Source organism: Triturus cristatus, chromosome 8 (genome assembly GCF_964204655.1).
Source record: "Triturus cristatus chromosome 8, aTriCri1.1, whole genome shotgun sequence".
NCBI classification, from domain to species: domain Eukaryota; kingdom Metazoa; phylum Chordata; class Amphibia; order Caudata; family Salamandridae; genus Triturus; species Triturus cristatus.
In genome coordinates this window covers 861,225,593-861,252,735 of record NC_140591.1, presented here as the reverse complement: position 1 = coordinate 861,252,735, position 27,143 = coordinate 861,225,593, and the positions used below count along the sequence as shown (strand labels likewise).

The window sequence follows — 27,143 nt, the reverse complement described above, 5'->3', positions numbered from 1 at the left end:
TGACTACACCCCCTCTGTGACCACTTCCTGCGTGTGGGGATAATCCTTACTCATAGTTCTGAGTTTTACCAACTCCAAGATGGTGAAACGCTTTCTCAACTGTCCACTTCAGGTGGTCCACCTTAGGGGTGTGCCTAGCCTAGAAATGTGAGAAGCCTTCTGACTATCTAACTTTCCAGCTTGCTCAGGTGCCTCGTGGACCTGAGGGCAGGGAGTGACATTCCCCAGGTCTGGGGGAAGCCATTGTCGCATCTCAAATGTAGCAGAGACTTTGAAGCCTGTTCCCTTGACATGCTAATTCACTAGCCATCCTGCTGGAGGAGGTGTTACCACCTTACTCTGGAGCAGGCACTGTTTCTGGCCTCTGAGAGCGTGGGCTCTCACATAAAGGGTGGCAGGCTGGACAATATCAGACAGCCAACACACTAGAGGACTAGTAGGTTTTCGGGGGGCACGTCTAAGGTGCCCTCTGGGTTCATGCCAGAATAACTTTGATACTGGCATAAGTATAGATTTATTGAGACCAGGTGTTTGATAACAAATTATTTTCAGTGAAGCCATTATGTAGCTGGGTGTCTCGTAATGACCAGTGCGACCAGTGCCCAGTACATACCTTTAACATGGCTGCCTGATCACTTGCAATTCCCTAGAAATGGTACTAGGCATCACAATGGCATACCTGCTCATGCAGATATACCCTCACATTTATTATAATGCACCCTGCCTTGGGCTCTATGGCCAGCTGTAGGGGTGACTTGCATATAGGACATGCAGTGCATTTGGGAATTGGACAAAGGGGGTGTGCAATTTCATGTTTTCAGAAGGGCTTGAACCCTTTCACGTATCCTGCGGTGGCAGTGTGTCTGCAGTTTTTGTGGGGGTCCCTTTGGATGCCATAATACATGCTACAACCCATAGGGACCCTCTCTACTAACCTTGCACTGGGTACCATAAGTGCCATTTCTAGGGAAGTGCAAGGTTGCTGAAGTCCTTGCCAATTGAATTACAATTGAACATGTTTTAGTTTTAGGGAAAGAGCATTGGCCCTGATGCCTGTTTAGCAGGGACCCAGTACACATCCTGTCAGTACCATCAGTGCCAGTGAGCAAAAAGTCGGGGTGACCATATCAACAAGCATTTGCAATGCAATAGGTCTCGCATTTGCCAGAGTTTGAGCTATTGGCATTGTAAATGACAATGCCTTTTATTTATGTGCTTTGAAAACCTGCAAGCGGTGCGTAACCACACACTTTGTACTCATAGTCCTTGCTTACGAGAAGCAAGGCTGGTAGTAAAAGAGATTCAGTTACTGCCAGCCTTGCTTCTCATAGGCAGCGACTATAAGTACAAAGTGCGTGTTTACGCACCGCTTGCAGGTTGTTAAAAACACATAAATAAAAGCCATTGTCATTTACAATGCCAATGGTTTGTGTAACGTGCTATGTGACAAGCTCGATGTGTGTGTCCAATACATATATCTGAAAGCATTCTTTGACATGCACTGAGCAGCACTCCCGCTGTGCTCCAAGCAGGGCCCATTTGGTGCATGTGAGAGCTGCAACGCTGTTGTGCAAATTGCAACCTCGCCTCTTAGAAGTGTGGCACTGACTCTAAATCTGGTTGAGAGCACACATATAGGCTTAGAGATGCGGCTGCTTCATTACAACACATGCTCATCGTCAAACAAAAAATGCATACAAAAAGCTGGGAACAGCAGTTATGTTGGGTGTCTCATGTGCGCAAAAGGGTAAGAATGGAAACAAAACAAACATTAGAATCACGTTACGTGATAAGAGGGCTAACTGATACCCCACTACCTCGTGAGCATACGCGCTTGGACTTGAAATTGACCAGAAAAGGGTCAAAATCAATGGAGCACACGCCGTTCACAACAACTCACGAGCCACGAGTTGAAAGTAGAAAATGATTTTCTTGCAAAGTGAGAAGCTATCACAAGTTTTTTCTAAATCTCGCTTTTACTGGCCGTGCCATATTGCTTTTAGAACGCTTGAGAAAGTCTGGTGGGGGCTGAATCTTTTAAGCCATAATAAAGAGTGGAACTGGAGGGGCACTTAGAAAGGGTGAAACAACAGCAAGGCCTCATTAACTTGCAAATGGTCTTTTAAAGACCTGTGAAGTGCTCGGGAGCGGCTGTGTGTGGCCCGGGAAGCTGTCTCATCCGGTGCTGCCACACCCGAGGAGGAGGGCGGGGGGGGGGACGGGCGCTGAAGCCCTTTGAGTCCAATGAGTGTTGCGCGCCTGGCAGTTGCCGTGTGTTTACAGGCAGAAGTTACCCCTTGAAACGATTGGATTTAAGCAAGCAAAGTCGGACGCCGCCCCCGCAATCCCAGAATCCTGCATTAATTTCTTCCAGACCCGTGTGGAGCAGCCATGGGTATCCTGTATTCAGAGGTACGTTCTCATTCTACGTTTGGTGTTTGACTGAAACCTAAAAGCCACCTCGTGAGTGAACCCACACGTTAAGTTAATGAATGCATAAACATGTATAATGAATGCATAAACATGTCCATTTTAAATGCGAGCAGTTACCTCTATGGTTCCTTAAAAAATAATATTTTGAGCCAAGCTGTTTTATTTTATCTCCCACATGTATATTTTGCAAAGGCACGCTGAGGGTGATAACGAGTCTTTCTTGAACCAACGGAAAAACAGTCACTGTCTCTAATGCTCAGAAATGTTGCTGACTTTTTTTCCCCTGAGGTACTGAATTCTAAGCATGAAACTTTTGAGAGTTAGTCGGTCCGTGTTGCATAGTACATTTACCCGGCGTTGTGCAAAGCCGGGGAATAAGCCGATATGCAAACATGCCGGCCCCTGGAGCAGTTTTGAAAAATAAGTTGCCTCTTTCGAGCGATCAAAGCGTGCCTCACTCGCTCAACCTATAACGTAGAGACTAAAGTGAACGCAATACTAGCGGGCCTCAAGTTTGCCTACGATGGGTGGGAGCGTGTGGTTTTCACAGTGAAAGCACTATTTATACTGTCTTGTACTCGTTTTGCAGGTGAAAGCTTGTTAGTGTCTACAAAATGCTGTTTTCACATAGTCCGATAGATACTGTGAGAATGTGTGTGCGGCATTGGTATGTGAAAGGAGTGTGAGCAGTGGCCTGTTTGTTCCTTCTTTTAAGATATGTGAGGGTGTAAGGAACTGGGAAAGGCGAGGTTCATTCCACTCTGCAAAGATGGGGAGTAGGGGCAGATTACAGAATGAAGAAAAGCGGATGTCAGGTGAAGAGGAGTGCGTAAAACTCACTATATGCCTGAATGTGTAATGTAAATGGGGTGCTATGTAAAGCGCTCCAATACCTTCGGGTCGAGTTCGCGCTATATAAATATGCACAAAAAAAAAACAAGACAAGCCCGGTGGAGCGTGGCACGCGCGCTTGGCGGGGGCGGGGGAGCGGTCATTATCACAGCATGCCTCTGCAGACCTATAATTAACTCAGCAGGTCTTCCGGAGAGGAGCACTCAACGCGCAGATGCTGTTCATGTGAAGCGCAGACACATGGCGCTGCGCGCGTGCACGTTCACGTGCACTGTAGCTTTAGGCCACGGCAGCACTTTGAAAAAGCCCAGATATAAAATGTCTCTTCGAGCCTTGCTCGCGAGACCTAAAAAGGGCACTTTCCTACAATCTGAGACTCAGTAGTGGAAGTGCTACCCAAGGTCTCGGTGGAGGCCCAAACCCTACTCTCACAAGCAATTGATGATGGGAGAGGTGCAGCCAAGATTACCATAAGATGTGGGCTGGACACAGCTGACTTACTAGGCAGAGCTATTTCCTCGTCAGTGGATCTTAGTTGCTGTGCTTGGTTAAGAATCACTGGCTTTTCGGGGTTGTCCAAGCTTTGCTCATGTATGTGCCCTTTGGCTATTGTCTGTTTTGGTAAATAAGTGGACTCAGCATTGGAGCGCTGAAAGAACAGTAGGGCTACAGCCAGGTCCTTGGGACTTTCTATGGCCCTTCGCCAAACCCTGTCTGCCTTCTGCCACTTTCATTTCCACAGAATCAATCAATAAGTCAGGAGGTACTTCTAAAGTGCAGGTTGTCACCCTGGGGAGTATCCAGGCGCTGGGTTCTGAATGCTTTAGTTCAAGAGTCATATCTTGAATGAATTCAGCAAGTGAAGGGCATGATTTCAGGGGGAAAGGTAGGTCGTTCCAGGACTTGGCAGTGAGGTAGGAAAAATAACGACCTCCACTGTGGCTCTGACAACTGCAGGGGATGTGTGCCAGGGCAAGGGAGGCACACCGGAGGTTGGTGGAACATCAGGCGGTAATTGATGTAGGTGGGTCTGATGTTGTGGAGGGCTTTGTAGATGTGAGTCAGAAGCTTGAAGTGGCATCTCTTGTGGACGGGAAACTAGTGGAGGGATCTGAGGTGTGGGGTGGTGCTGGTTCTTTTCAGGAGGAAGCGGATTAGTCTGGCTGTGGTGTTCTGAATGGTCTGGAGGCGTTTGAGGAGCTGTTTTGTGGTTCTGGCTTTGAATAAGTTGCTGAAGTCAATATAACTGGAGACGGGGCTTGGGTGACCATTTTTCTGGTGGAGAGGAGGGTCCATCCGAAAATCTCGCGGAGCATGCAGAGGGTGTGGAAGCAGGAAGATGATACTGCATTGACCTGTTGATTCATGGTGACTTGGCTGTCCAGGACGATGCTGAGGTTGGGTGCATGGTGTGAGGTGGTCGGTGTCAAGCTGAGAGCGGCGGGCCATCAGGTGTCATCCCAAGATGAGGTGTTGCTTCCGAATATGAGCACCTCTGTTTTGTCCGTATTAAACTTCAAGCAGTTGGGCCTCATCCAATTTGCGATGTTGGACATAGTGTTCTGGAAGTTGGATCTGGCGGTGTTGGGGTGTTCCGTCATGGAGAGTATGAGCTGAGTGTTGTCACTATATGAGATGATGTTGAATCCGGGGGTGCAGACCATATCGGCTAGCAGCATCATGTAGATATTGAAGAGGTTGGGGATAAGAGAGGAGCCCTGGGGAGGGGATGCTGCAGATGATGCTTTTGGGTTCAGAGGTGATGGTTTGTAGGTGGATCCTTTTTTTTTGTTCAGTGAGGAAGGAGGAGAGCCACTTGAAGACGTTGCCCCGGATGTCGATTTCTGGTGGAGTCTGGTGGTGAGAGTCTGGTAGGACACGGTGTCAAAGGCTGCCAAGAGGTTAAGGAGGATCAAGGCTGGGGTCTCACCTTGGTCGAGGAGGCATCTGATGTTGTCTGTTGCTACGATCTGGGTGGTGTCAATGCCGTGGTTGGATCAGAAACTGGATTGAGAGGTGTCAAGCAGGTTGTTTTCTTCCAGGTACACAGTGAGCTGGTGGTTGGCAGCTTTCTCCAGAAACTTCGTGGGAAAAGGGAGTAGCGAAATGGGCAGGTAATTCTTGAGTTTTCTGGTGTCGGCGGAGGGTTTCTTCCAGAGCGGATTGAACTCAGTGTGCTTCCATGCATCAGAGTCGGTGGCCGGGGTGATGGAAGAGTTGAGGGTGTCTGTGAGTGTTCTGCTGATTTCTTTCCCTCCTAGGTTATAGATGCGGTTTGGGCAGGGGTCCGTTGCTGCCCCAGAGTGGATTGAGTTCATGATGAGTTCATGATGGTTGTGATGTTCTAGGACCTGAGCTGTTTTAAGTTGGTGAGCTGGTGGCTGTCGATTGCCTCATTGGGTGTAAGGTGGTGGTCGAGGTCGGTAAGTTGGGGTCAAAATTGCTGTAAATGTCTGTTATCTTGTCGTAGAAATGGTCTGCCAGCGCGTCGCAGATGGCCTGGGAGGGGAAGATTGTGTTTTCGGTGGCAGCCAGACAGATGAACTCTTTGACGATACAGAAGAGTTTCTTGTCATGGTTTGCGCTTGCCTGGATGCAGTAGATAGGGGCATCCTTCTTGGCCTCCCTGAGGGGGTGTTGGTAATTGCTGAGAGCTGCTTGAAGATTCTGAGGTGGGAGGGGTTCCTGCTGAATGAACCAACATATCTCCAATCTCTTGCATTCACGTTTGAGGGGTCACAGTTGGCATGCTTGCTGGATCTGCTGCTTGTGGCCTTCCTCATGGGGGTGACAGCATCGGCGGTGATGGAGATCCAGTTTGGAGAAGTTTTGGATGTCAAGTTCGAGGGTGTTGGTGGGGTCCGGCCTGGTGTCTCTGAGGACAGAGATCCAGAGGGACGCCTTGAATTTGCTCCAACTTTGACGAGGCTGGGTGGAGGCTTCCAGTGAGCCACCTGAAAAGGTGAAGTGGATGATGCTGAGGTCTGTCCGGGTCAGCTCGGTTACATGGGAGAACTTGATTCTGTCACTGGCTGAGAAAGTTGTGTCCAATGCGTGTCCTGCATGGGGCTGGTGACCAGCTGTGAGATGCCTATGTATCTCATGCTCTCCAGGAGGTTGGTTGGAGTTGGTGTTGTTGGGGTTGTCAAGGGGGAAGTTCAGGTCTCCCAAGAAGATGCAGTGTTTGAAGTCAACTGCCAGGGGTGCACTGAAGTCAGATATGGCACTGCAGAAGCAGAGGCGGGCCCTTGGGGTCTGTAGGAGATGGTTCCTCTGATGGTTGTTTTCTCATCCGTTCTGATCTGAAAGTTGAGGAGTTCCATGATCAGAGTGATTTTGTCTTTGGAGGTGGTGCATTGGAGGGTGGAAGGGGCTTCCAACCAAGTTTCTACACTTCCAGCCACCACAGCCAGCAGGTTTTGCAATCCTTTCATGGATGAGGACGCTTTTCCCACAGACCATGTGGGACAGACAGCCAGAAGTCAGGCCAATCCATCACCCCCCCTAACTGCACTCTACAAACCAATCCATCACTCCCCCTAACTGCCCTCTACAAACCCCTTTAGTTCACCCTCCGACCAACATGGGCATCCAGTGGGGGGCAGAATATGCCAACACATGCACCACTGGAGGTCAAAATTATCAAGACCGTTGGTTTTTTCGGCTTGTCCAAAGGGGCCTCTCCTTCCCCTTTGGGTCCACCTCCACATTCCACCCACTTTCGACAAGCTGACGGAGGACAACCTCTCCTTGCTCGATCGGTGTAAGATCTCTTAGGCTAGGGAGCTATGCAGAGGGTGCCACCATCAGTAGGTCGTTGTTGCTATTCTCACTAATTTCTGGTGCCCAAGAAGGATAGGATGTGGCCTAATGGCAAGAGCTGTCAACCTTGAAGCTGGGGAACCAGGTTCGAGTCTTGCGAGGGACGCTCAACGTCCTGTGATTCTGGGCTAATCCCTTAATCTTCCTGTGCCTAACAAAAAATAAATGTGTCCGTCTGTAACGCAACTGGTGCTCATAAAAAAGCACTCTGATACCTTTGATTCGCGGTTGCGCTATATAAAAGAAAAAAACCAAAAAGAATCCCATATTAGAGATATGCCTTGTGAAACTCTCTTCCTCAAAAAGTAAAAATACAAGATGATCACACTCGCACAAGTCCTGTCTGCCCTAGACCCGGTAGATTGGATGGTAGTGTTGGACAAGGAGGAAGCCTATTTCCATGTCCCCATCCTGCCTGCCCACTGTTGTTACCTGCGGTTCATGGGGGACCAAGAGCGCACTTTCAGTTTGCTGTGGTCCCCTTCAGCCTTACCAGCACCCCTCGGTTGTTCATGAAAATGATTACGGTGGTTGCAGCCCATCTGCGGAGGTCAGGGGCTCCAGTTTTTCCCTACCTCAATGATTGGCTATTGAAGGCAGGCTTGCCCTAGGCAGTCATCTCCCACCTTCAGACTACGGCGATTCTTATGCATTCACTGAGGTTAACTATCCCTCCCTCTCAGATGCTTCCTTTCATCTGAGCTGTTCTGGACACTGTGCAGTTTCAGACTTAACCTCCTGAGGGGGAGAATCCAGGATATTCAGACAATGATACTGATGTTTCAGCCACTCTCCTGGATTTTGTGAGAAGAACCTAGAGTTTGTTGGGCCTCATGACCTCCTGCATCCTGCTTCCAACACAAGCCCGATGCTGACTCTACAGTGGGACACGATTTCAAAAGTGGTTGCAGCATCAGAGGAATCTCCCCAACATGGTCCAGATCTCGGAGAAAACTGCAATGGATCACTAACAAACCGCGGTTGGGTCAGAGACAGGACCTTCTCCCTTCACAACGAGAGATGACTGTAGTGACTGATGCGTCACTCCTGGGCAGGGACAGCCATCTTCAGAGGTGAAGATCAGAGGACACTGGTCTCTGTTGGAATCCAGATGCCACATCAAACTATTGGATCTTCGGGTGTTTTCGACTGCCACTGAAAGCCTACTTTCCTTCAGTCAGGGCAAGACTAGTTCAGGTGTTCATGGACAACTACATACTGAGTAACCTCCCACTTGACCTATATCAATATATACATATGGCTGATTCAATTTTGACAGACCTCTCTTGTATATTTAGTACACATCATTTTTAGGAACTAAAATCCACTTATATTTTTAAACATACAAATCACACCATCCCCATATTCACACTTCATTAATATCCTCCTCAATCATGTTACTGACACATACTACACACATTTATACACATCCCAGTACAACACTACATGCACAGTTGAAATCAAGGGGTGACACATCAGCCCTCATTGGCTGTGCTGATTCCTGGGATGTCACACTCTCCGTTCGAATTACGTTTCAATGGAAATAACTGGTCAACTCCATCTTCATCGGGACCAATATGACTTAATTTGTCTGAGTGGATGAATGGGGATCTAGAGACACAAAATAACAAAGACCAATTTTTTACTTTAAACTTGGCTGACCCCAGCGCTATCTCATATTGCTCTGTATATGTATGTATCTGAATACTTAACCTTCTTCTAGGCACCCAATAGTGGAAGATTGGAACCTGCCACCAGTGTCTTTAAAAACGAAAGAAGTGATTGTGGTATGTGGTGGTTTCAATAGATAGATACAAGTAGTACTCTGTCTGCTCAACCCTGTGGAGTGTTACTGTTGTACTGTAGCCCAGTTGGACCTATGACATCAAGAGATGGTGAATATCTCGCCAGGAGCAGGCGCACACTAACACTGGTTGCTCAATGGAAAAACCTCTGACAACCAAAATAGATTGGTGCACGAAGCCCACTGTTAAATAGTGCTTGTGGGATAATAGAACAAAGGACCCACTCTATGTTAGGGAAATGAGGGCCGCCAGCGATTTTGATGATTGAGCAGCTTGTCTACTTATTCATATACAAAGTCAAAGTCAAAGATTACTTTATTTCGACCACAAAGTCATAAAAGTAAACACAGCATGGTAAAAGAGCACTTTTTAAAAACAGATATAAAATAGACAATATGGTATAATTCAATTTAAAATAAGAATAAGTTACAGAGATAGGAATAACAATCAGTACAGTCGATGGGAACAAGAAGGTCAAGCAAGTCATAGTCACCATCACCCTTAATAATCTGGTTCTCGGTCGGTAAGGCGGTCCAGACTGCATCCCTCTAGAGTTCTTTAGGACATTTAGATCAGCACTCCGACAGGATATGGTCTCATTATTTCAGCAGGCTCAAAAAGGGCAAATTCCTGAATCTTGGTGTAAGAACACAATAGTAATTTTCAAGAAGAAGAATAAGCTGGAACTTAATCCATCGTCGTACAGGCCAATCTCCCTTATTAATTCAGATAATAAGGTCTATTCTAAAATAATAGCCTCTAGATTAGCTAGCATCACCACCCCTCTTGTGTCTATTAGCCAGCACGGGTTCATCGCCGGGAGAGATTAAACCGATCACGTTAGACGTGTGATCGCTCTTTTTGACTGGGCTAAAGCTACAGGATCTTCTCTGGGTGTGGCCCTGTTGGACGTAGAGAAAGCGTTCGACAGGGTCTCCTGGCGATTCATGTGGTATGTATTGCAGTGGAAGGGGTTCTGCCCTGAATTTATTCAAGCAGTGTAGACACTCTATATATCACCTGTAGCAGAGATCCGGATATCAGGGCAGGAATCAAAATCATTCAGGATTAACAGAGGTACAAAGCAGGGGTGCCCCTGTTCCCCCCTGCTATTTGCACTTTACATCTACCCATTTCTTAATAAGTTAGAAAAAAATTTGAATAGAAAATCAGTGAAGATCAACAATACTGAGTATAAGACATTGGCGTACGCAGATGATATCACGATACTTACTCGCGATATCATAGTGGCTTTCCCAGCAGTGAGGGATCAGGCGGAGCAATATGGGGCCTTATCGGGTTATAAACTAAATATCAATAAAACGCAGATAATTCACTCTAATTTTATCCCTACTCCTGACCTCCCTGTCTTGACTGAAGTAACATACTTGGGGATCAAGATCTCGCAATCAGTCGATCAAATACCAGATCTAAACATTATTCCTATGATCACCAATGTCAACAGGACATTAGAGAGGTTAGATCACCTACATCTCTCTATGTATGGAAGAAATGATGTCTTAAAAATGCTAATTCTCCCAAAATTTCTCTACCTATTCAGCAAAAATTTAAAGAAGTTGCTCTAGGTTTAGATAGGGATTTCATAGGGCTAGAAGGGCGACCAAATGGATGATTCTTCCTAGAGACTGAGGAGGTTGGGGGGTTCCCAACTTCCTAATGTATCATTGGGCATCACTGCTACAACATATGGGAATTCTGGTGACTGGGACTAATGCCGAGATATCTATAGCTATAAGACCAAATTATCAATAAAATTGTACTGGACAATGAAGCTAATCAATGCTTAGTCAAAAACTTAGAACCCTGCTACTACAAAAAAAACTAGATTTAAAATCCTCAAGGCAGCTTATGGGGTCTGGTGAAAGGTTCAACGGAGGTTTAAGGTTTCTAATATAAATGTGTATACTCCCTTCTCGGCGTGTGGTGTTCTAACGCCAATATTTCAAAATCAAACAACCTTCCGATGGGGCAGTGTTGGGATTAATATCTTGGGGGATATTTATGATAAAGGTCAAATAGAAAAATTTACTTTCTTACAAGAAAAATTTGGGTTAGATAGAAGAGATTTTTTCAAATATCTGCAGGTTCGGAGCTTCATGGGGACAAATGTACAAGGGACGACTGCCAATTTAGAAAAAATATCTCTGGTGGAGACAATAAGTAGAAAGTCCCGGATCGGGACAATCTATCAAATATTACAGCAAGTTCTCTCCGACGATCTATGTAGTGAGAATACTAAATGGGAGGGTGTCACGGGGACCACCCGGACTCCGTACTGGAAGGAGGAGAATGGTGGTCCCCTCCAGAACTGACCAGTGGCTTGTTTTGTGTCCCTCAGGACGACCCGTGGCCAGCCGAGACTTCAGACGGCACTAGCACGGAACACTGTGCCTTTAATTGGGACGTCTTCCAGGATAGCCCCGCCCTCTACTCCACCGTAGACGGCCGGTCGCCAATAAGAACCCGGGAGGAGAAGACAGTGGTGTGTGACGACACCGGAGGACGGAAGGAGACAGAGCACGACGGTGAACCGGAGGAGGAAGACGGGACAGAGCGAAGCGAAGGACCGAAGAGGAGCAGAGGATGCGAGGAGGAACGGAGGCCGGAGGCAGGAGACCGCGGCATTCACGCTCCGCCGAGCCACGCCCCAGGAGGAGGTGCGTGGCTATCCCAGGTACGGGATCGCTTCACGGGTTGGGTCGGGAGGCGGGAGAGGAGAGCGCGCCACTGAACGCCGCCGCTTGCCGCCGTACCTAGAGCAGCACGTCCTTCCTTTCACTCACCCCCCTTCACAACCGTTCGTGGAAGAGCACCTTATCACCAGTGTGTTACCCTCACTCCCTTCCCTTACATATCCTGATAATCAGAACACTCGTTCCTAACAGCCACCTCTCCTTCTTTGTTTCCATTGGCACGGCGAGAGCCCTCCTTACCGGAAGCCGGGAGAAGGAAGAAGAGGGACGCTAGCCCAGGAGGTCCAAGAACACCGCCCCGACCCTGACGTCCTACCACCGAGGGAGAAAACATCGCAAACTTTATTGTGAACCTTCAATAAAACACCTCACCCCATCCTCCCGTGTTCGTGTCCTCTGTGCGACCCGCTTACAGAGGGGAAATTCGGAAAGGAGGGGATAAATATAGAAGACTCAATCACTCTAATAAGTGAGACCTTAACAACAGGAAGCCTGAGAACCCAACACTACGTGTCCATTTTTGACCTTTACTACACTCCTTGAAAGGTTGCGAAATGGAGAGGTACATGGGGTACACGGGGAAGCAAGTGTAGCAGATGTGGATTAGCGGCCACGGATACTGTACATATGTTTTATTCATGCCCTAACTTAGCTCAACTTTTTCAAGATATCGAATCTTTCTTTAATACAGTTTTGAGGATCCCACTTGCAATAACACCAGAATTGGTAATCTTGGGCATTGACTGTAATGGGGGAGGGAATATAAGAGCAAGACCTGAGGCTAGATTTGTATTTATCGCTATGGCCATTATTCGATCATGTATGACCTCTCAATGGATCAGTCCTGACTCCCCCACATATATAATTTGGAGATCTAGGATTCTATCCATCTATAATATGGAGTCCTCTGTAAATAGACTGAAAGGACGTACGAGAAGGGAACTCGGGCAAAAAACTTAGGCTCCTATTTCTGAATGGTTAGACTAAATCATGTTGTTTATCTTTGCTTGTTTATCAACTTTTGGCTACTGTTTTGTTACATATTACCTTGTTTTCTTTTTCCCTTTTGTTCCTGAACTATGAAATCGCCATGACTTGTAACTGTAACACTGAGATTATAAAAACATTTTAATAAAAACTTTGAAAAAAATAAAATAAAAGAATTATGTGGCATGATGTGAAATTTTGTGGTGTGGATTGGATGTACGTGGTGTGTAGTGAGATTATATGTTGTGGAGTGGAATTATGTGGTTTGGTGTGGAATTATGTGGTGTGGAATGGAATTGTGTAGAGTTGAATTCTGTGGCATGGAATTATTTGGCATTGAGTGATATTATGTTGAGTGGAATTATGTGACATGGTGTGGAGTGTATTTATATGGAGTATTGCAATGTGGTGTGGAGTAAATTTATGTGGATTGGAATTATGTTGAGTGGAGTGGATTTAAATTATGTGGTGTTATATGTGGTGTTGAGTGGTCTGTGCAGAGCAATTTTGTTCCTTGGTGTTAAATTGTGTGGCATTGAATTGTGGGGTGTTGTGTGGAATTATGTGGCATGGTGGGGTTTGTAATTATGCGAAGTGAAATGATGTGGTATAGTGCAGAGTTGACTTTTGTGTTTTGGAGTGGAGTGAATCTATGTGGAGTATAATTATGTGGTGCAAAGTGGAATTATGTGTAGTGAAATTATCCAGGGTTGAATTGTGTGCATGGAGCCTAATCGTGTGGTTTGGAGTGGACTGTGATTATGTGTGTGGAGTGGCATTATGTGAAGTGGACATATGTGGCATGGAGTTGAGTGGAAATATGCAGAGTAGAATTTGTTGGATTATAATTATGTAGCATGGAGTGGAATGATGTGGAGTTGAATTGTGTGGTGTGGAATTATGAGATGTTGAAATGTGTTGTGTGTAGTGGATTTAAGCGGTGTGGATTTGTGTGTTGTGGTATTGCTTGCCACTTTATTGCATGGCGTTGTTAAATGCCTATTGTCTTCACGGGCCAGCTGAATATTTTCGATGACAAAATGATTTGCTTACTTTAACTGCATAAAAGTGATTTTCTTATATAAGGAGGGTTGTTATCTGCTTGAGCATTGACTACATGGGCAGACACAGGGTCATCAGCTACTGTGGAGTTATCAAGCTCTGCAGTGTGGGCTTACTCAGATGGAGCAAGGGTTTGAGGGTGCATAACTTTCAAATTTCACCACTTACCAGTGGTACTCATGCTGTATTGGCTGCTCTTGTTGCCCCTGCTGAGCTCCTTCTTGCATATTGTATAAATAAGCAAAGATAAACAATAATGTGTAAAGTTTGTTGTTTTTGTAGTTGTTTTTGTAGTTTATCAATGTTTGTTTTGTTTGCTATGCTGTTAAATTGTTTTTTAAATGAAAGGTTTGAAGTTAAAAAAAAAATCTGGTTCTCCTATGTAGTATCAGTATCTCTGTAAGTAAGAAAGAGCTGCATTAAACTACCCTTACTATACTTGTGACTCTTTTTTAAAACAATCTGATAGTTATTTGGTCCAACCGTTACCCTCTGTGGCTTTCTCTGCTTATTAACTTAGACCTGTTCTGTGCTGGGAATTGAATTCCTTTGCTCACAACTACGCCACACACCACTATATGTTGTTTTACAAAATTGATTGTCCAATCCCATCTTGACTTGACAGGTATGTGGAAACATGCCGGGGATGACTATATTGTACTGTAACTTACAGCTTTGCTACATAATGAATAGTTACTTGCCCCGGTATCTGGAGTATGCATTCTAACTTTCCCTTCAATTATATGCATAATTCGACGGGTGATGGAACTAGAGTTTGCGACTCTCGATTTGGCATTGTCTCGAACTGGAATGACAACAGTGCCATCTTCCGTCAGCTACTTTTGAGTACTGGCTATGTGCATCATCAAGACACTCACTATATAACTATATGACAGTCGCCGAGTGCAACAAAGGCCGCAAAGGGCGACAGTGGACCAACAACCAATGGCCAGCATGAAGTGACAGCGACCAGCCCACCCCTAACACACCAAAGCGAATGGTTTACTCGCCTTGGTATACCAGGCATACCAGAAATGCCAACCGCCACCACACCGGGCCAGCCACCAGCCACAAGTCCCCCATCACCCCCCGCAACCACCGCCACACTCAAGAACTGTCACTCAGCCACAATTATTTAGACTAAGGCTCCTGCTGCGTAAACGCCTTACCTCTCGTTTACGGTGTTTCCTCCTGCTCTGGTTTGGTCGTCTGCCTTCTGCCCCTACGCCGAGAGGAAAGTCGATACAGGCACACTTATTTGAATAAACTTGTCAATGCCAAAAAAATATTAGTTCTCTCGATAAGACATATGTGTGTCATTCTATCGGTTTACGTATAGTGAGAACCGGCGCCATATTTAAGTGTATAAAGGTCCTTCCTTCATTTGTGAACTCAAAAACCATGTTGTATATGTTGCTCCTATGGGCGCCATCTTAAGATGGTATCATAAGGTAGGGAGTTTCTTTGAAATGTTGGAGAGGCATCATACACATGGGTTAAAAATGGGTCCCATATGATGCCAGATGGACATATGACTTGTGGTCTGTATTAATCAATTGCGAACTCCAAAAACATGCTCTCCCTCTTACTACTATGGGCGCCATCTAAAGATAGGGAGGTTTTTTTGTATTATTATTTAGCCATCATGCTATCAAGTAGAAAAAAAGGGAACATTTTTAGAATTTTTGCTTTTAGAATTTTTTTGGGGGGGGAGTCTTAAATGATGCCAAATGGGATTATAGCTCATGATCTTTATTGCTCTCATGGAAGGGGGCATATTATGCTACTCAGCATTATATACAGCTGTAATTCGACTCACCCAGATATGGTGGAGAAGCTTCTCATGTGTACCATCTCTGACTATAATATGGTATCAGTCCTGGTGCAAATGTTATAAGGAACTGTGTGATATTAAGATTATTCAGATATATAATAATTGTATTAATGCCTACCATCCTCCCTTCATATGGCTTGATAACCCATACACCTATCTTGCGAACTAAAAGGTGTGTGGGGCATATGCATATGACCTGCCGCCCTTGATCGAAGAAGGCGTCTGCATCATTAGCCCCACCAGTCTAATGAAATGGGGAGATGAGGGGAGGTATGAGGGATAAACTTGTGCAGTTGTATGTAGAAAGATGATTGTTTAATAAGGGTTTTGCTCTATAACTAGCACCCGATAATCAGTGCTAGTGTTATCATATCTCTTTGTCCCTTCAGATGGGTAAAAGGGGGTGGAAGAGAAGGGTATGTGGAGCAATGAGATGCTGTAATGTAATAGTCACGAGAAAGTCATGTGACCTTCCGCACAATCTCCTCATTAAGCCCTTCCCCTACTGTGTTTAGTCTGAATATCCAGAAGGTCTCTCTGCATTTGCGCACATCTGTCATGGCTATCAAGGTCATTCTCCAGTATGAGCCATCCAAGTTAATTCTCACTATGGTGGGATTCATTGCAGTGTTGAGCCATGGGAGACGAAAGTTTCTTCGTTCTGATGGCCGATTTATGTTTAGAGTAGCGTACTCTGAAGTCCCAGCCTGTCTCCCCTACATATCCCATATTGCAGGGACAGAGGATGAGATACACTATGTTCGACTCCTGCAGTTAGTGATGTCTTTTAATATGCCTCATTGACCTTTGTACTCCCACCATTCTGTGACCAGTGACCAGTGCTGAATCGCATGCCACACAGGTACCACATTTGTGGTTGCCCCTGAATGATGGGAGACCTGTTATGGACTGTTGGGTATGTTTGTTTACTTGCCTGTCTCTAGAATGGACCAACTTGTCCCTTAAGTTGGCATTTCTACGATATGCCACAGTAGGTTTTTGAATACTGTCTTGGTCCTCATTGACATTTAAAATATGCCAATTTTTGTCCGGAATCTTCTTTACCTTATAGTTTAAGGTTGAGTGATTGATAACACAGACCAAATTTTCTTTTTTCTTATGGGTGTTTCCTAATAGCAAAGCATCACGATTATAATATCTGGCTCTCTTAAACACAGTTCTGATAAGATGTTTGGGGTATTCTCTCTGTATGAGTCTCTTTTTTAGTTCGTCCCCATTTTTGTCATAGTCATTTTGTCAGAACAATTTTGTCTAATTCGGAGTCTTTTCTGACTTTTAGGGTGGTAGCTGTCATAGTGTAAGATAGTTTTTTTTCACGGTGGGTTTGTGGTAAAAGCTTACCTGTAGGCGTCCGGAGTGACCTGTGATGATTATATCTAAACATTCAACAGCATCTGAGCTGTACTGGGTTGAGAACTTAAGATTTTTGTAACTGGCATTCAGCCATGATATAAATGATTGAAGAGTCAGTTCATCTCCTTCCCATACAAAGAAGATGTCATCTATGAACCTGCAACATACCCTGACGTTCTCAAAGTATGACGCAAGTTCATTGAATATGTGCCTCAATTCATATTCTCCCATGTATATGTTGGCAATACTTAGGGCACACAAAGCACCCACACTGGTCCCCTTCATTTGTTGATAGGTGTTTCCTTTGAATTCAAAGTAATTGTCTCTAAGTACTATTTCTAGACATTGTAAAATAAAGCAATCTGGCCTCTCTCCTGTGGTCCTGCTGAGGAGGGCTGCTACTGCTTCTATTGCTTGTTGTTGGGGTATATTTGTACACAGCACCTCTATATCTAATACTATCTAATATCTAATATCTAACAAGGTACTCACGTTCCGGATTGAATGGTTGGTGCTCGATTTTACTAATAATGTCTCCTGTGTCCCTGATGTAAGATTGATAATTATAAACCATGGGACAAAGGAATGCGTCTAGGTATTTGGACAGGGGTTCTGTGCTAGAGTTGATTGATGATATGTTTGGGCGCAGAGGGGGATTGTCTACACTCTTGTGTGTTTTTGGTACACCATACATGGCTGGCGTTACTGGAATTGATATTTTTTTCTGCAAATAACGCCATCCTCTAAAGCTTTCTTTGTGACTGCACCGACCTGTGCATTCAATTTTGTTAAGACAGAAGCTGCCACTGGTCTATAATGGACAGGTACTGCCAACATCGTATGGTATCCATTATTACTAACCCCCCACCCTTATAACAGGGTTTGATAGTAATGTCGAGACTGTTCTGGAGCCTTGTGAGTGCGCCCTTTTCTGATTTTGTTAGGTTGGAGTGACTAAAGTGGGTATATTTAGTTCTTTTTTGCAATTCGTTAAGCACAGTCTTTTCAAAGATTGCCATCTTGGGTCCTATCATCTCCAATGTAGGAGTGAATGTGGATTTTAGTTTACACCCAGAGCGATTGGTGTCTTCATCTCTATTTGGGCAAAATACTTTTTCAGCCTAATTTTTCTAAAGAATGAAAAGATGTCTTGATTCAGTTTGAATCTATCGCACAAGGTTCTAGGCACAAATGAGACAGGCCTTTGCTGAGAACTGCTATTTCATCTTGGCTGAGGCTATGTCGGGACAAAATAAAATAGAAATGGCCACTGCATCAGAGGTACCACTTAGGACCTGCAATACTGTTGCTTCTGTGTTCTCATATACATTTGTGGAGGTTGAGGGTCCATCTGTTGGTACCCCCCTCATGGTTTACCTCTGGAATCTGACTCTGCCCCTGTTCCGACCTCTCGATAGAAAAGGTGGTGCAGCTTGATAGTACTGATACTGGTCCCCTACTCTACCTCTTTGGGGTCAGTGACCTGAGTTCGCTCTCTCAAATGTATTAGAGCCATCACCATCCGAATCCAATGAGTTGGTATCTGAGAACGTGTGGACTTTCTTCCTCTGATTCTGTTTATAAGATTTGGCCTCTGGTTCATACTGCCACTCTTGATAATAATTGGCCCTCAGATATGGGTACGCCTTTTCCTGCGTATACCATCTAATGTCCTTTTTTAACTTGTCAGTCTTCTTTTAGTTTAAGTATTCCTCAAAATCGTGTAGTTCACCATTGAGGCTTTCTAAACTGGATTTGGGCTCTGCAACTGCTGTAGAACTTTTCAGTTTGAATTCAAGTTCTGCGATCTCCTGATTAAGAATGGCTACCACTTCCCTTGCCATCTCAACGATTAAAATCATCCAGTCTCTTGAACATCTATTTCCTATATGAGACCATTTTTCTAGGAAGAGCTGAGACGTTCCAGACTCTTAACCCAGATGGGATAACACGTGTCCGAAGGTATTCAAGCAGAAACGAGGCATGTGACTCACCATTGCCATGAGGTAATGCAACAATCAAGGCAGAGCGGGGTAGTGCGCCCTTTGTCAAGAAGCACTCCACCTCTGGACATGGCTGGAACACCAGGGCATTTATTTCTCTAGTGGTTCAATACTGGGTAACACTCAGCTGTTGGTGCCTAGAGGATCATAAATGGGATAGCACAATGTCCCATTCGGAACAATGGAGTTTCAAAGGCTGCTCTCGTTTGAAGATGCTTTTCGTCTCAAGTTGACTTCTGGCCTTCTATACAGCTTTCCATCAATACCACTCTTTCCCAGAATTCTCAAGAAAATCAACAATGACTGGGCCCAAGTCATTCTTGTGGCTCTGGATTGGGCACAACGTGGCTGGTATCCAGAGCTGTTGAGCATGAGCATTGATTGGTCAGGCTGCCTTTTCTGTAAAATCTACTGTTGCAGCATCAGGGCAGGTTCTCGCAGTCAAACATGAAAACACATCGCTTTCATACGTGAAGATTGAGCTGTGACAATTGACAGCTTTCGACCTTCCGCCCAAAGGCTACAATGTTAGCCGCCAGGCGTCCCTCCAACAAGATGGTATACACTTCCCGTTGGAGTGAGTTCGTGGCATGGTTGTGCAGTCAAGCATGTTGCCCCTATATCCACACCTTTTCGTAGGTTCTTTTGTTTATCCTTTTCTTGGCCCATCAGGGCACTGCTCTGGGGACGTTTAAAAGTTACCTTTCTGCTATTTCTTCAGTTGCCAGATCAGCCATCCCTTTTCATATCCCCTATTATTCACAGGCTCCTAAAAGGTCTTGAACATATGCTACCACCAGCGCTTCCTATTATGTGTCAGTGGGACCTAAATCTGGTTCTTACATTTCTGATGTACGCTCCCTTTGAGCCGCTCCACAACTATCCACTTAGACTTCTCACCTTCAAAACAGCATTCCTAGTGGCGATAATATCTGCCTGGGTGGTCAACAAGCTACAGCCGCTCTCTGCGCATTCTCCATACCTTACATTTTACCCTGACAAACTGGTTCTTTGAACCAGGACATCTTTCTTACCAAAAGTGGTTACCCCCTTCCATGTCGACCAATGCATCACTCTGCCTACCTTTTATGCTCTGCCTGACCCCTCAAAGGAAGAGGAGAGACTGCACTGACTGGACTCAAAAAGAGTGTTGTCATTCTACCTTGATTGCACTTGTGAGTTCCGGGTGGATGAGCAACTCTTCAAATGGTATGTCAGAGCCAAGAAAGGGAAGGCAGTGCAGAAGCAGACCATCTCTCGATGGATAGTCCTCTGCATCAAGATCTGCTACGCATTGCCAAAGAATCAACTCTGAAGGGTTCGCACGCTCAGTCTACCAGAGCCAAAGCTGCAACCACTGTGTTAGCTTGCGGAGTTCCTGTCCAAGATATATCAGGCAGCAACAAGGGCTTCTTTACACACATTTACGAAGCACTTCTGCTTAGACATTCAGGTCCAGCGAGATGGTAATTTTGCCCATTTGGTCCAAAAGGACTACCTAGTGTAATCCATATTGCAGCCTTGTCTCCAGGGAGGTATTGCTTGGATATCTATTCTAAGTTAGGGAATCTGTGGCTAGAAGTCTCTATCAGATGAGCAAGTTACTTACCTCCATTAATCCCTAACCTGATAGATCATCCATCTAGCGGCATATTACTTACTGTCTCACCCATCCTCGTGGCCATGAGACTGTTCCTAGTGGCTCTGCGCTTCTGGTGTGGAAGTCACAAAAGAAACTGATGCAGCGGGCTGGGGAGTCATCTATGTAGGTACTGCGCATGTCACTTCTGTTGTGGACCACGACGCGCACAGAGCCAAATAACGCCACCTACCTTTTTCGCAGGGGTACTGCTCACAAAAAGTTTCTGGATCCAGTCTGACGCATTTGGAATATTCTAAGGTAAGGACTCTGCAGCCAGATAGAGTCTCTAGCATATAAGGCATTAGCAAAGGTAAGTAATTTGTTCTTTAATATTGAGAGAGAGTACTACGACTTTCCCTGTTGCACTGCAGCTCAAATTCCAGTATTGGGACAAAGATCACCTCACTCCTGACATGTAGTCCTGCCTATGTTGGTTGACATGGAAACCAAATAAACAAACAAATGTATTGACTCACAGTTAATAAAAACCAATGCAATTGATAAGAATTAAAAATCGCATTAAGATTCCGTATCCATAGCCAGCGTTTTTAGTATAACTTTTTCTCAGCAAGAATTTAAAAAACGTATAATTTCTGCATTTAAACTTATGTTCCCTGTTGTAGCATGCAAAGACCGCCTGCCGACAAGATCGCACTCTCAGGCTATCTATTGAAGGGATGACGTAGTAACTGTGGTTTCTCATTAAAAAAATGCTGGGAATATGCAGATGATGTGCTCAATGGATTTCTTGGGCTTGATGGCACCATCTCCAGACTTTATTATTTCCCTTAACTAGCGGCCATTTTGGGCAAAGGGCCAGGGTCGCCAGGCCTCTAAAACATTGAAACATAAATTTCATTTTCAGGGCAGTGGAATAGCAAGTGCTCTGATATGTCTATTGCACTGAAACTTGATATGAATTTATAATGAACCATGCATGAGAGCGCTTTGCAAAGGCAATATTATCTTCAGGAATGACTGCTTCCGCATGTTATTGTCATCGAATTTCTTTAAGACTTGAAATTAAATTGGCTGCTCCCACGAATCGTTTACTGGTAGGTTTCCTCATACAACTCTGTAGATAATCTCTGAAAGTGCACTTTACAGTACCAGTGGACAACTTTAACCAGAGCACGTGGTCAACAGAGCGCTCCCTGGCAGATCTTAACTTGTGAGAGTTTGACAAACGCTCATTGTCTTGCAAACGTTCGCTTCACTAAGCTAGATTGCAGACTAATTTGTGCTGCAGATGCGTTGCATGGAAGACGAAAGAGCTGCCTACTGGTGTTTAAATTGAGGTTTTCTTACAACTTTGAGAACGAGGAGAGAAACTGATGACTTTCAATATTAGCTGCAGAGATTGCCCCCCCAACAACCCCAAGTGACACAAATGCTGCTAGAAGGGCCCCAGCTTTAGTTTTACCATGGTAGGAGCCTTTTGTCTCAATAATAACTCAAGTATTTATACTATTGCTCTTGACTTAGTTTGTGTTTATTTGTGTACCAAGGTCCAGATCGCTTGGGCCTTTTACTGAACGTGAGCACCTTCGTATTTTTTTAGATTAATTTCAAGCTTGTTTGTGGCTGTCATTCTACTACTCTTTCCAATGTACTACCCTATTTCTCACGCTATACCTGTCTCAAAATACATTCTCTACCTCCACTTTCTTACTCATCCCAAACCCAATACAACTATGATCCCCAAAATAACCCTTTCTAGACTCTCCCCTCCACTACCCCTCCTTGCATTATGTCATTCTTCTTTTACTATTCAGATCTCCCAAACAAGCCTTTCTAAACTCTTCCCACTGCCTCTTCCCCTCTACCTCCCCTTTCCTCATCCAAACCCCCTCCTACTGCTATAAATTCCCCCCAAAAATCTAGACCGTTCACTCTTCTATTCCTCCACTATTCTTTTTCAACTCAAATAACAGACTAACATGTCCACTGCTGAATAAATTAAATTTGTATTTCCCTATACTAATTCCTCTCTAAACCTGATGGGACTCCGGACTAGCCTGCTACCTGCCGAAAAGCGCTTCAACACCTCTTTAGGAGTAGCAAGCATTATATAAATGCAAATCCTTCACTCTTCTATCCCTCCTCTAGCCTTTTTTCAATACAAATAACAATCTCACTTGTCCACTGCTCAAATTAATGACATATTCTCCTATACTAATTCCCTACTAATCCTGATTGGGTTCCAGAGTAGAGTGCTACCTGCTGTAAAGCACTTTAACACCTTATCAGGCGTAGCAAGCGCTATATAAAAGCAAACCCCTCCCTCTTCTAGCCCTCCATTATAAATTCCAATCCAAATACCAGACTAATACATCCACCACGCAAATTAATTTCATATTTCACTATACTAATTCACCACTAATCCTTTTTGGGTTCCGGAGTAGCGTGCTACTAGCCGAAAAAGCGCTTCTATGCGGTAGTAAGCGCTATATAAATGCAATTGCAATTACAATTTTACAATTACATAGACTTTGAACACTACTACGTGGATTTCGAGTGAACTTCTCAGGGGGAACCTGAGCAGATGTGGGATGATTTAATTTGGCTGTGTTTTGGACTTTTCTTCTTATTTTTTGTCATAAGGCTCACACATGGTTTTTCATTCTTTGCATATGGTAAATGGTAAATGTAGTTTGTTAAAAGGCTGTTAGAAAAAGGGAGCTGCATATTAATCGCTTCCTTGTCTTTAATAAAATCAGGAATCTATTTCAAGACTGACCAGAGAATCTGCAGCTTTATGTCATGCTTGCGTTGCACACTAGATGGTTCGCAGTTTAAACTGGGCTAAAGCACATGTTGCAATATATCCACGTTGTTACAGTGGTAATTTACTGAAATAATTATATGCATTAAAACAGTACTGTTTCATTTCAGGAGACTCTTTCTCTGCTGCTAAGATCAGGTCCTGTGGCACAGGTGAGAATGACGTTTTCACTTTTACAATCTAAAGCATTACTATAAGCAGTTATTCTCTGTGAAGTAGTCAGCAATAGCAAACAATGGTTAAATTCTTTAATATGTTTCACAAGATTAGGGACCCTGGAAATGCCCTAAAAGGGTGGAGAGGTCCTCACCAAAGAGGTAAGAAGGGACACGTCCTCCCTATTAATTATATCCAAAAACAACTAAGTATCCCTTCTGGAACCAGGGTGCTTCCATCCACAGAAAAAGAGGAAGGGGGGGATACTTTTTTGAGATGACACTGTACTTTCTTACTAGTTTCTACGCCAGTCTTTTGCCAACCCACTGTTGTGGGTGCGAAGGGAAAGTGACCCATTTCTTATTATAGCCCTCACTCACTCTAATAGTGACATGCTTCATCATCAGGCTCACCCCAACTCCTAAAGGTCGGGGTGGGCTCAACCATATTCCAGTTCAACCCTATTTCAGGGAACACTTATAAAGATTTTGTGTATGGGGGCTTAACGTTTAAAGATAAACTTTCTCACCCACTCCTAAAGTATCCTTTATTAGTGGAGTGGGACGGAAGGTTAAAAAATACTATTGTAGGGCTAGAGGATGTAATGGTCCTATGACCCTAAGCTAGACACCAACATGTTTCAGCCCTTTCTATTGGCCTAAAGACACTACGTGCTCCAGTTGGGGTAGGGAGAGCCATCTGCCCCTGACCCAATCGCGGTCCGTGAGCCACCACTGCAACTGTTTCGCAGTGCCCTCCGAGATCAAGACATGGTCGGACAGGATGCCGCGATGCTGGGCCCACTGAAACTTCAGGTCCCACTGCAGAGCCCGCATTCGCCACCTGGTGTAATGCACCAACAGGATGCAGGAAGCCATCAGCCCCAGAAGCCGCAGCACCAACTTGACCGAAACCCAGGATAGAGGCCAAAAGATGGGAATCAGAGCCTGAATATCCCGGACCCGCTGTTCCGGAGGATAGGCCCGGAACTGCACCGAATCTAGAACCGCTCCGATGAAGAGGAGCTTCTGGGAGGGTCTCAGGTGTGACTTCGGCACATTGATGGAGAACCCCAGCAAATGCAGGAGGTCGGCCGTTGTCTGGAGGTGGGAGACGATAGCCTGGGGCGAGCCCACCTTCAACAGCCAGTCGTCGAGATAGGGGAAGACTGGAACCCCCGATCTGCGCAGATGAGCTGCGACCACCGCCATCACTTTCGTGAACACCCGAGGGGCACTGGTGAGGCCGAAGGGGAGCACGGTGAACTGAAAGTGCTCCTGACCCACCGTGAACCGCAGGTAACGCCGGTGGCCCGGCGGGACAGGGAATTTAAAAATAGGCATCCTGCAAGTCCAACGCTACCATCCAGTCTCCAGGGTCGAGGGCAGCCAGAACCTGAGCTAAAGGTGAGCATCTTGAACCGTTCCTTCCGGAGGAAGGCGTTGACGCTCCTGAGGTCCAAGATAGGGCGTAGGCCCCCTTTGCCCTTCTTGGGAACCAGAATGTAGTGGGAATAGCAACCACGACCTACTTCTGGACCAGGAACTCGCTCGATGGCCTCTTTGGCCAAGAGGGCCGTAACTTCCTCCCGCAGAAGATTCAAGTGATCCCCCAACATACGGTGGCACTGCGGTGGCATGGCTGGAGTGGTCGTCTCGAAGGGGAGGGAGTAGCCCCTTCGGACGATTTGCAGCACCCACCTGTCCGATGTGATGGATCGCCAGTGGAGCAGGTGATGGCGAACTCTGCCGCTCACTGGCGTGGAATGGGCCTGAAAGCTCGGACTAGGAGGGCTTTGAGGCGGATGCTGCCGGGGTGGATGTGGACTGACCGGCACGTTGTCCTCCAGTACCGCATCGGCGGAATCCACGTCTGCGACCGCGTGCAGGTTGGGTCTGCGGCCGGTTGCTAGGCAGACGTGAGGAGGTGCCCCTTCCTTGGCCACGAAAGGGACGAAAGGCGGAAGTTTGCGGCCGCGGGGCCGAGAGGCCCAAGGACTTGGCCGTAGCCGGGAAACCTTGAAACGAGCCAGCGCACTATCCGCCTTCTCACCAAAAAGGCGAGTGCCATAAAAGGGCATATCCATGAGGGTACTCTGGACATCCCCCGAGAAAGACGTGGACCGCAGCCAGGCGTGGCACCGGAGCGCCACTGTGGTGGAAATCGCCCTACCCAGCGAGTCCGTGGTGTCTAGTCCACACCGTATGGTTATGTCGTGCCGCATCTCGCCCGTCAGCAAGCGCCTGGGCGAGTCAAGTCCGGGCCTCCTCCGGGCACAGGGGCAGCACGTCCTCCACCGCCTCCCACAGAGAGTGGGAGAAACGGTCCAAGAGGCAAGCGGTGTTCAAGGACCGCAGGCCCAAACTCAGGGAAGAGAACAGCTTATTTCCAAACTGTTCCAACCTCTTGGATTCCCGATCCGGAGGAGCGGACGGGAAGGAGGATTGGGAAGTTGAGGCCTGGATAACCAGACTCTCGGGGGTGGGGTTTTGGGACAGGAAACTGGGGTTGCCCGGAGCAGGGCGGTGGCGCCGGGCCACGTTCCGATCCACAGGAGGAACTGTGGAGGGCTTGGACCAAGTGCCCTGCAGAACATCTATGAGGGACTCATTGAACTGCAGCAGAGGCTCTGTGGAGCTTGCTGAGGGTTGGAGCACCTCTGTTAGGATGTTAGTCCTCACGGCCACAGCAGGCAACTCGAGCCCCAGGGCTTCGGCCGCCTTGCGCAGCACCACTGAGAAAGCTGCACCTTCCTCCGAGGCCACAGTCGGAGGAGAGACGAAACCAGCGTCTGGGGAGGTGTCCAGACCACTGGCATCCCCCAGTTCGTCGGCCCAGTCCTGTGAAAGTTGGGCCTGTCTGGCCTAGGGTCCTCAGATCCCTCCCAGTCGCCCCCGTCATCCGATTCCTGATAAACAGGAGGAAGGATCGGAGCCGGGCGGTAGATGAAAGGCACATCCATCGGCGTCGGGTGCGGCGTCGAGTGGTGCCGCGCCGGCGTCGGACCCAGACCGGGGCTAAACCGGGGAACGGCGTCGTCCAAGGACGGTGCCGGAGGCGGAACCGGTGTCGGTGCCGGCAGGCGTCGACGGCGGAGCCAGGCCCCTCATGGCCGAGAGGAAAGCACTGATCTCCGCCGGAGTCACGTCAGTCCCAGGGACCGGCGGGTTGGAGACAGACGTGGCTCATGCGGCTCCGACGGAGCCGCGGGGGTGGGACCACCCTGACCCTGGGCCGAGTCGCGCGACCTGCGAGGGGAGTCCGAAGAGCGGTGTCGCCTCTTGGACTTCTTTGATCGCTTCGACTTACCCGAAGACTTCGAGCCCGACGAGCGATGATGGTGGCTGCGGCTCCGCGACCGGTCCTTGGACCTCCTCCTGGACTGGGACCGTGAACGGCGCGGAGCCGAGTGCCGAAGCTCGAGAAGCTTACGGGACCGCTCCCGCCTAGCTTTCGAGGTCAAGGCCTGACAATCGAGGCATTGTGGTCGACCCCCAGGCAGTAAAGACACCGGCGATGGTGGTCCGTCACCAACATCAGTGGATGACAGGAGTCACAGGCTTTAAACCCAGGCATCCTACCGGCACCAGAGTCGAGCCGACAGAAGACCAAAAAGAGTCAAAAAAGTTTAGTCAAAAAGTGACTAAGGGGTAAGCTCTTCCCGGATCGGCGCT

At 46.5% G+C, this 27,143-nt stretch overlaps 1 protein-coding gene across 1 annotated transcript in view; it reads left to right on the top strand.

Moving 5' to 3' along the window:
- The window catches only part of LOC146805184 (uncharacterized), a 1,401,767-nt gene that overhangs the window by 1,361,876 nt on the left and 12,748 nt on the right, over nucleotides 1–27,143 (top strand). Inside the window, exon 18 of the mRNA XM_085622379.1 lies at nucleotides 23,424–23,465. Within this exon, the coding sequence (XP_085478505.1) occupies nucleotides 23,424–23,445 (22 nt within the window). The 3' untranslated portion in view covers nucleotides 23,446–23,465. The remainder of the gene's footprint in view (nucleotides 1–23,423; nucleotides 23,466–27,143) is intronic.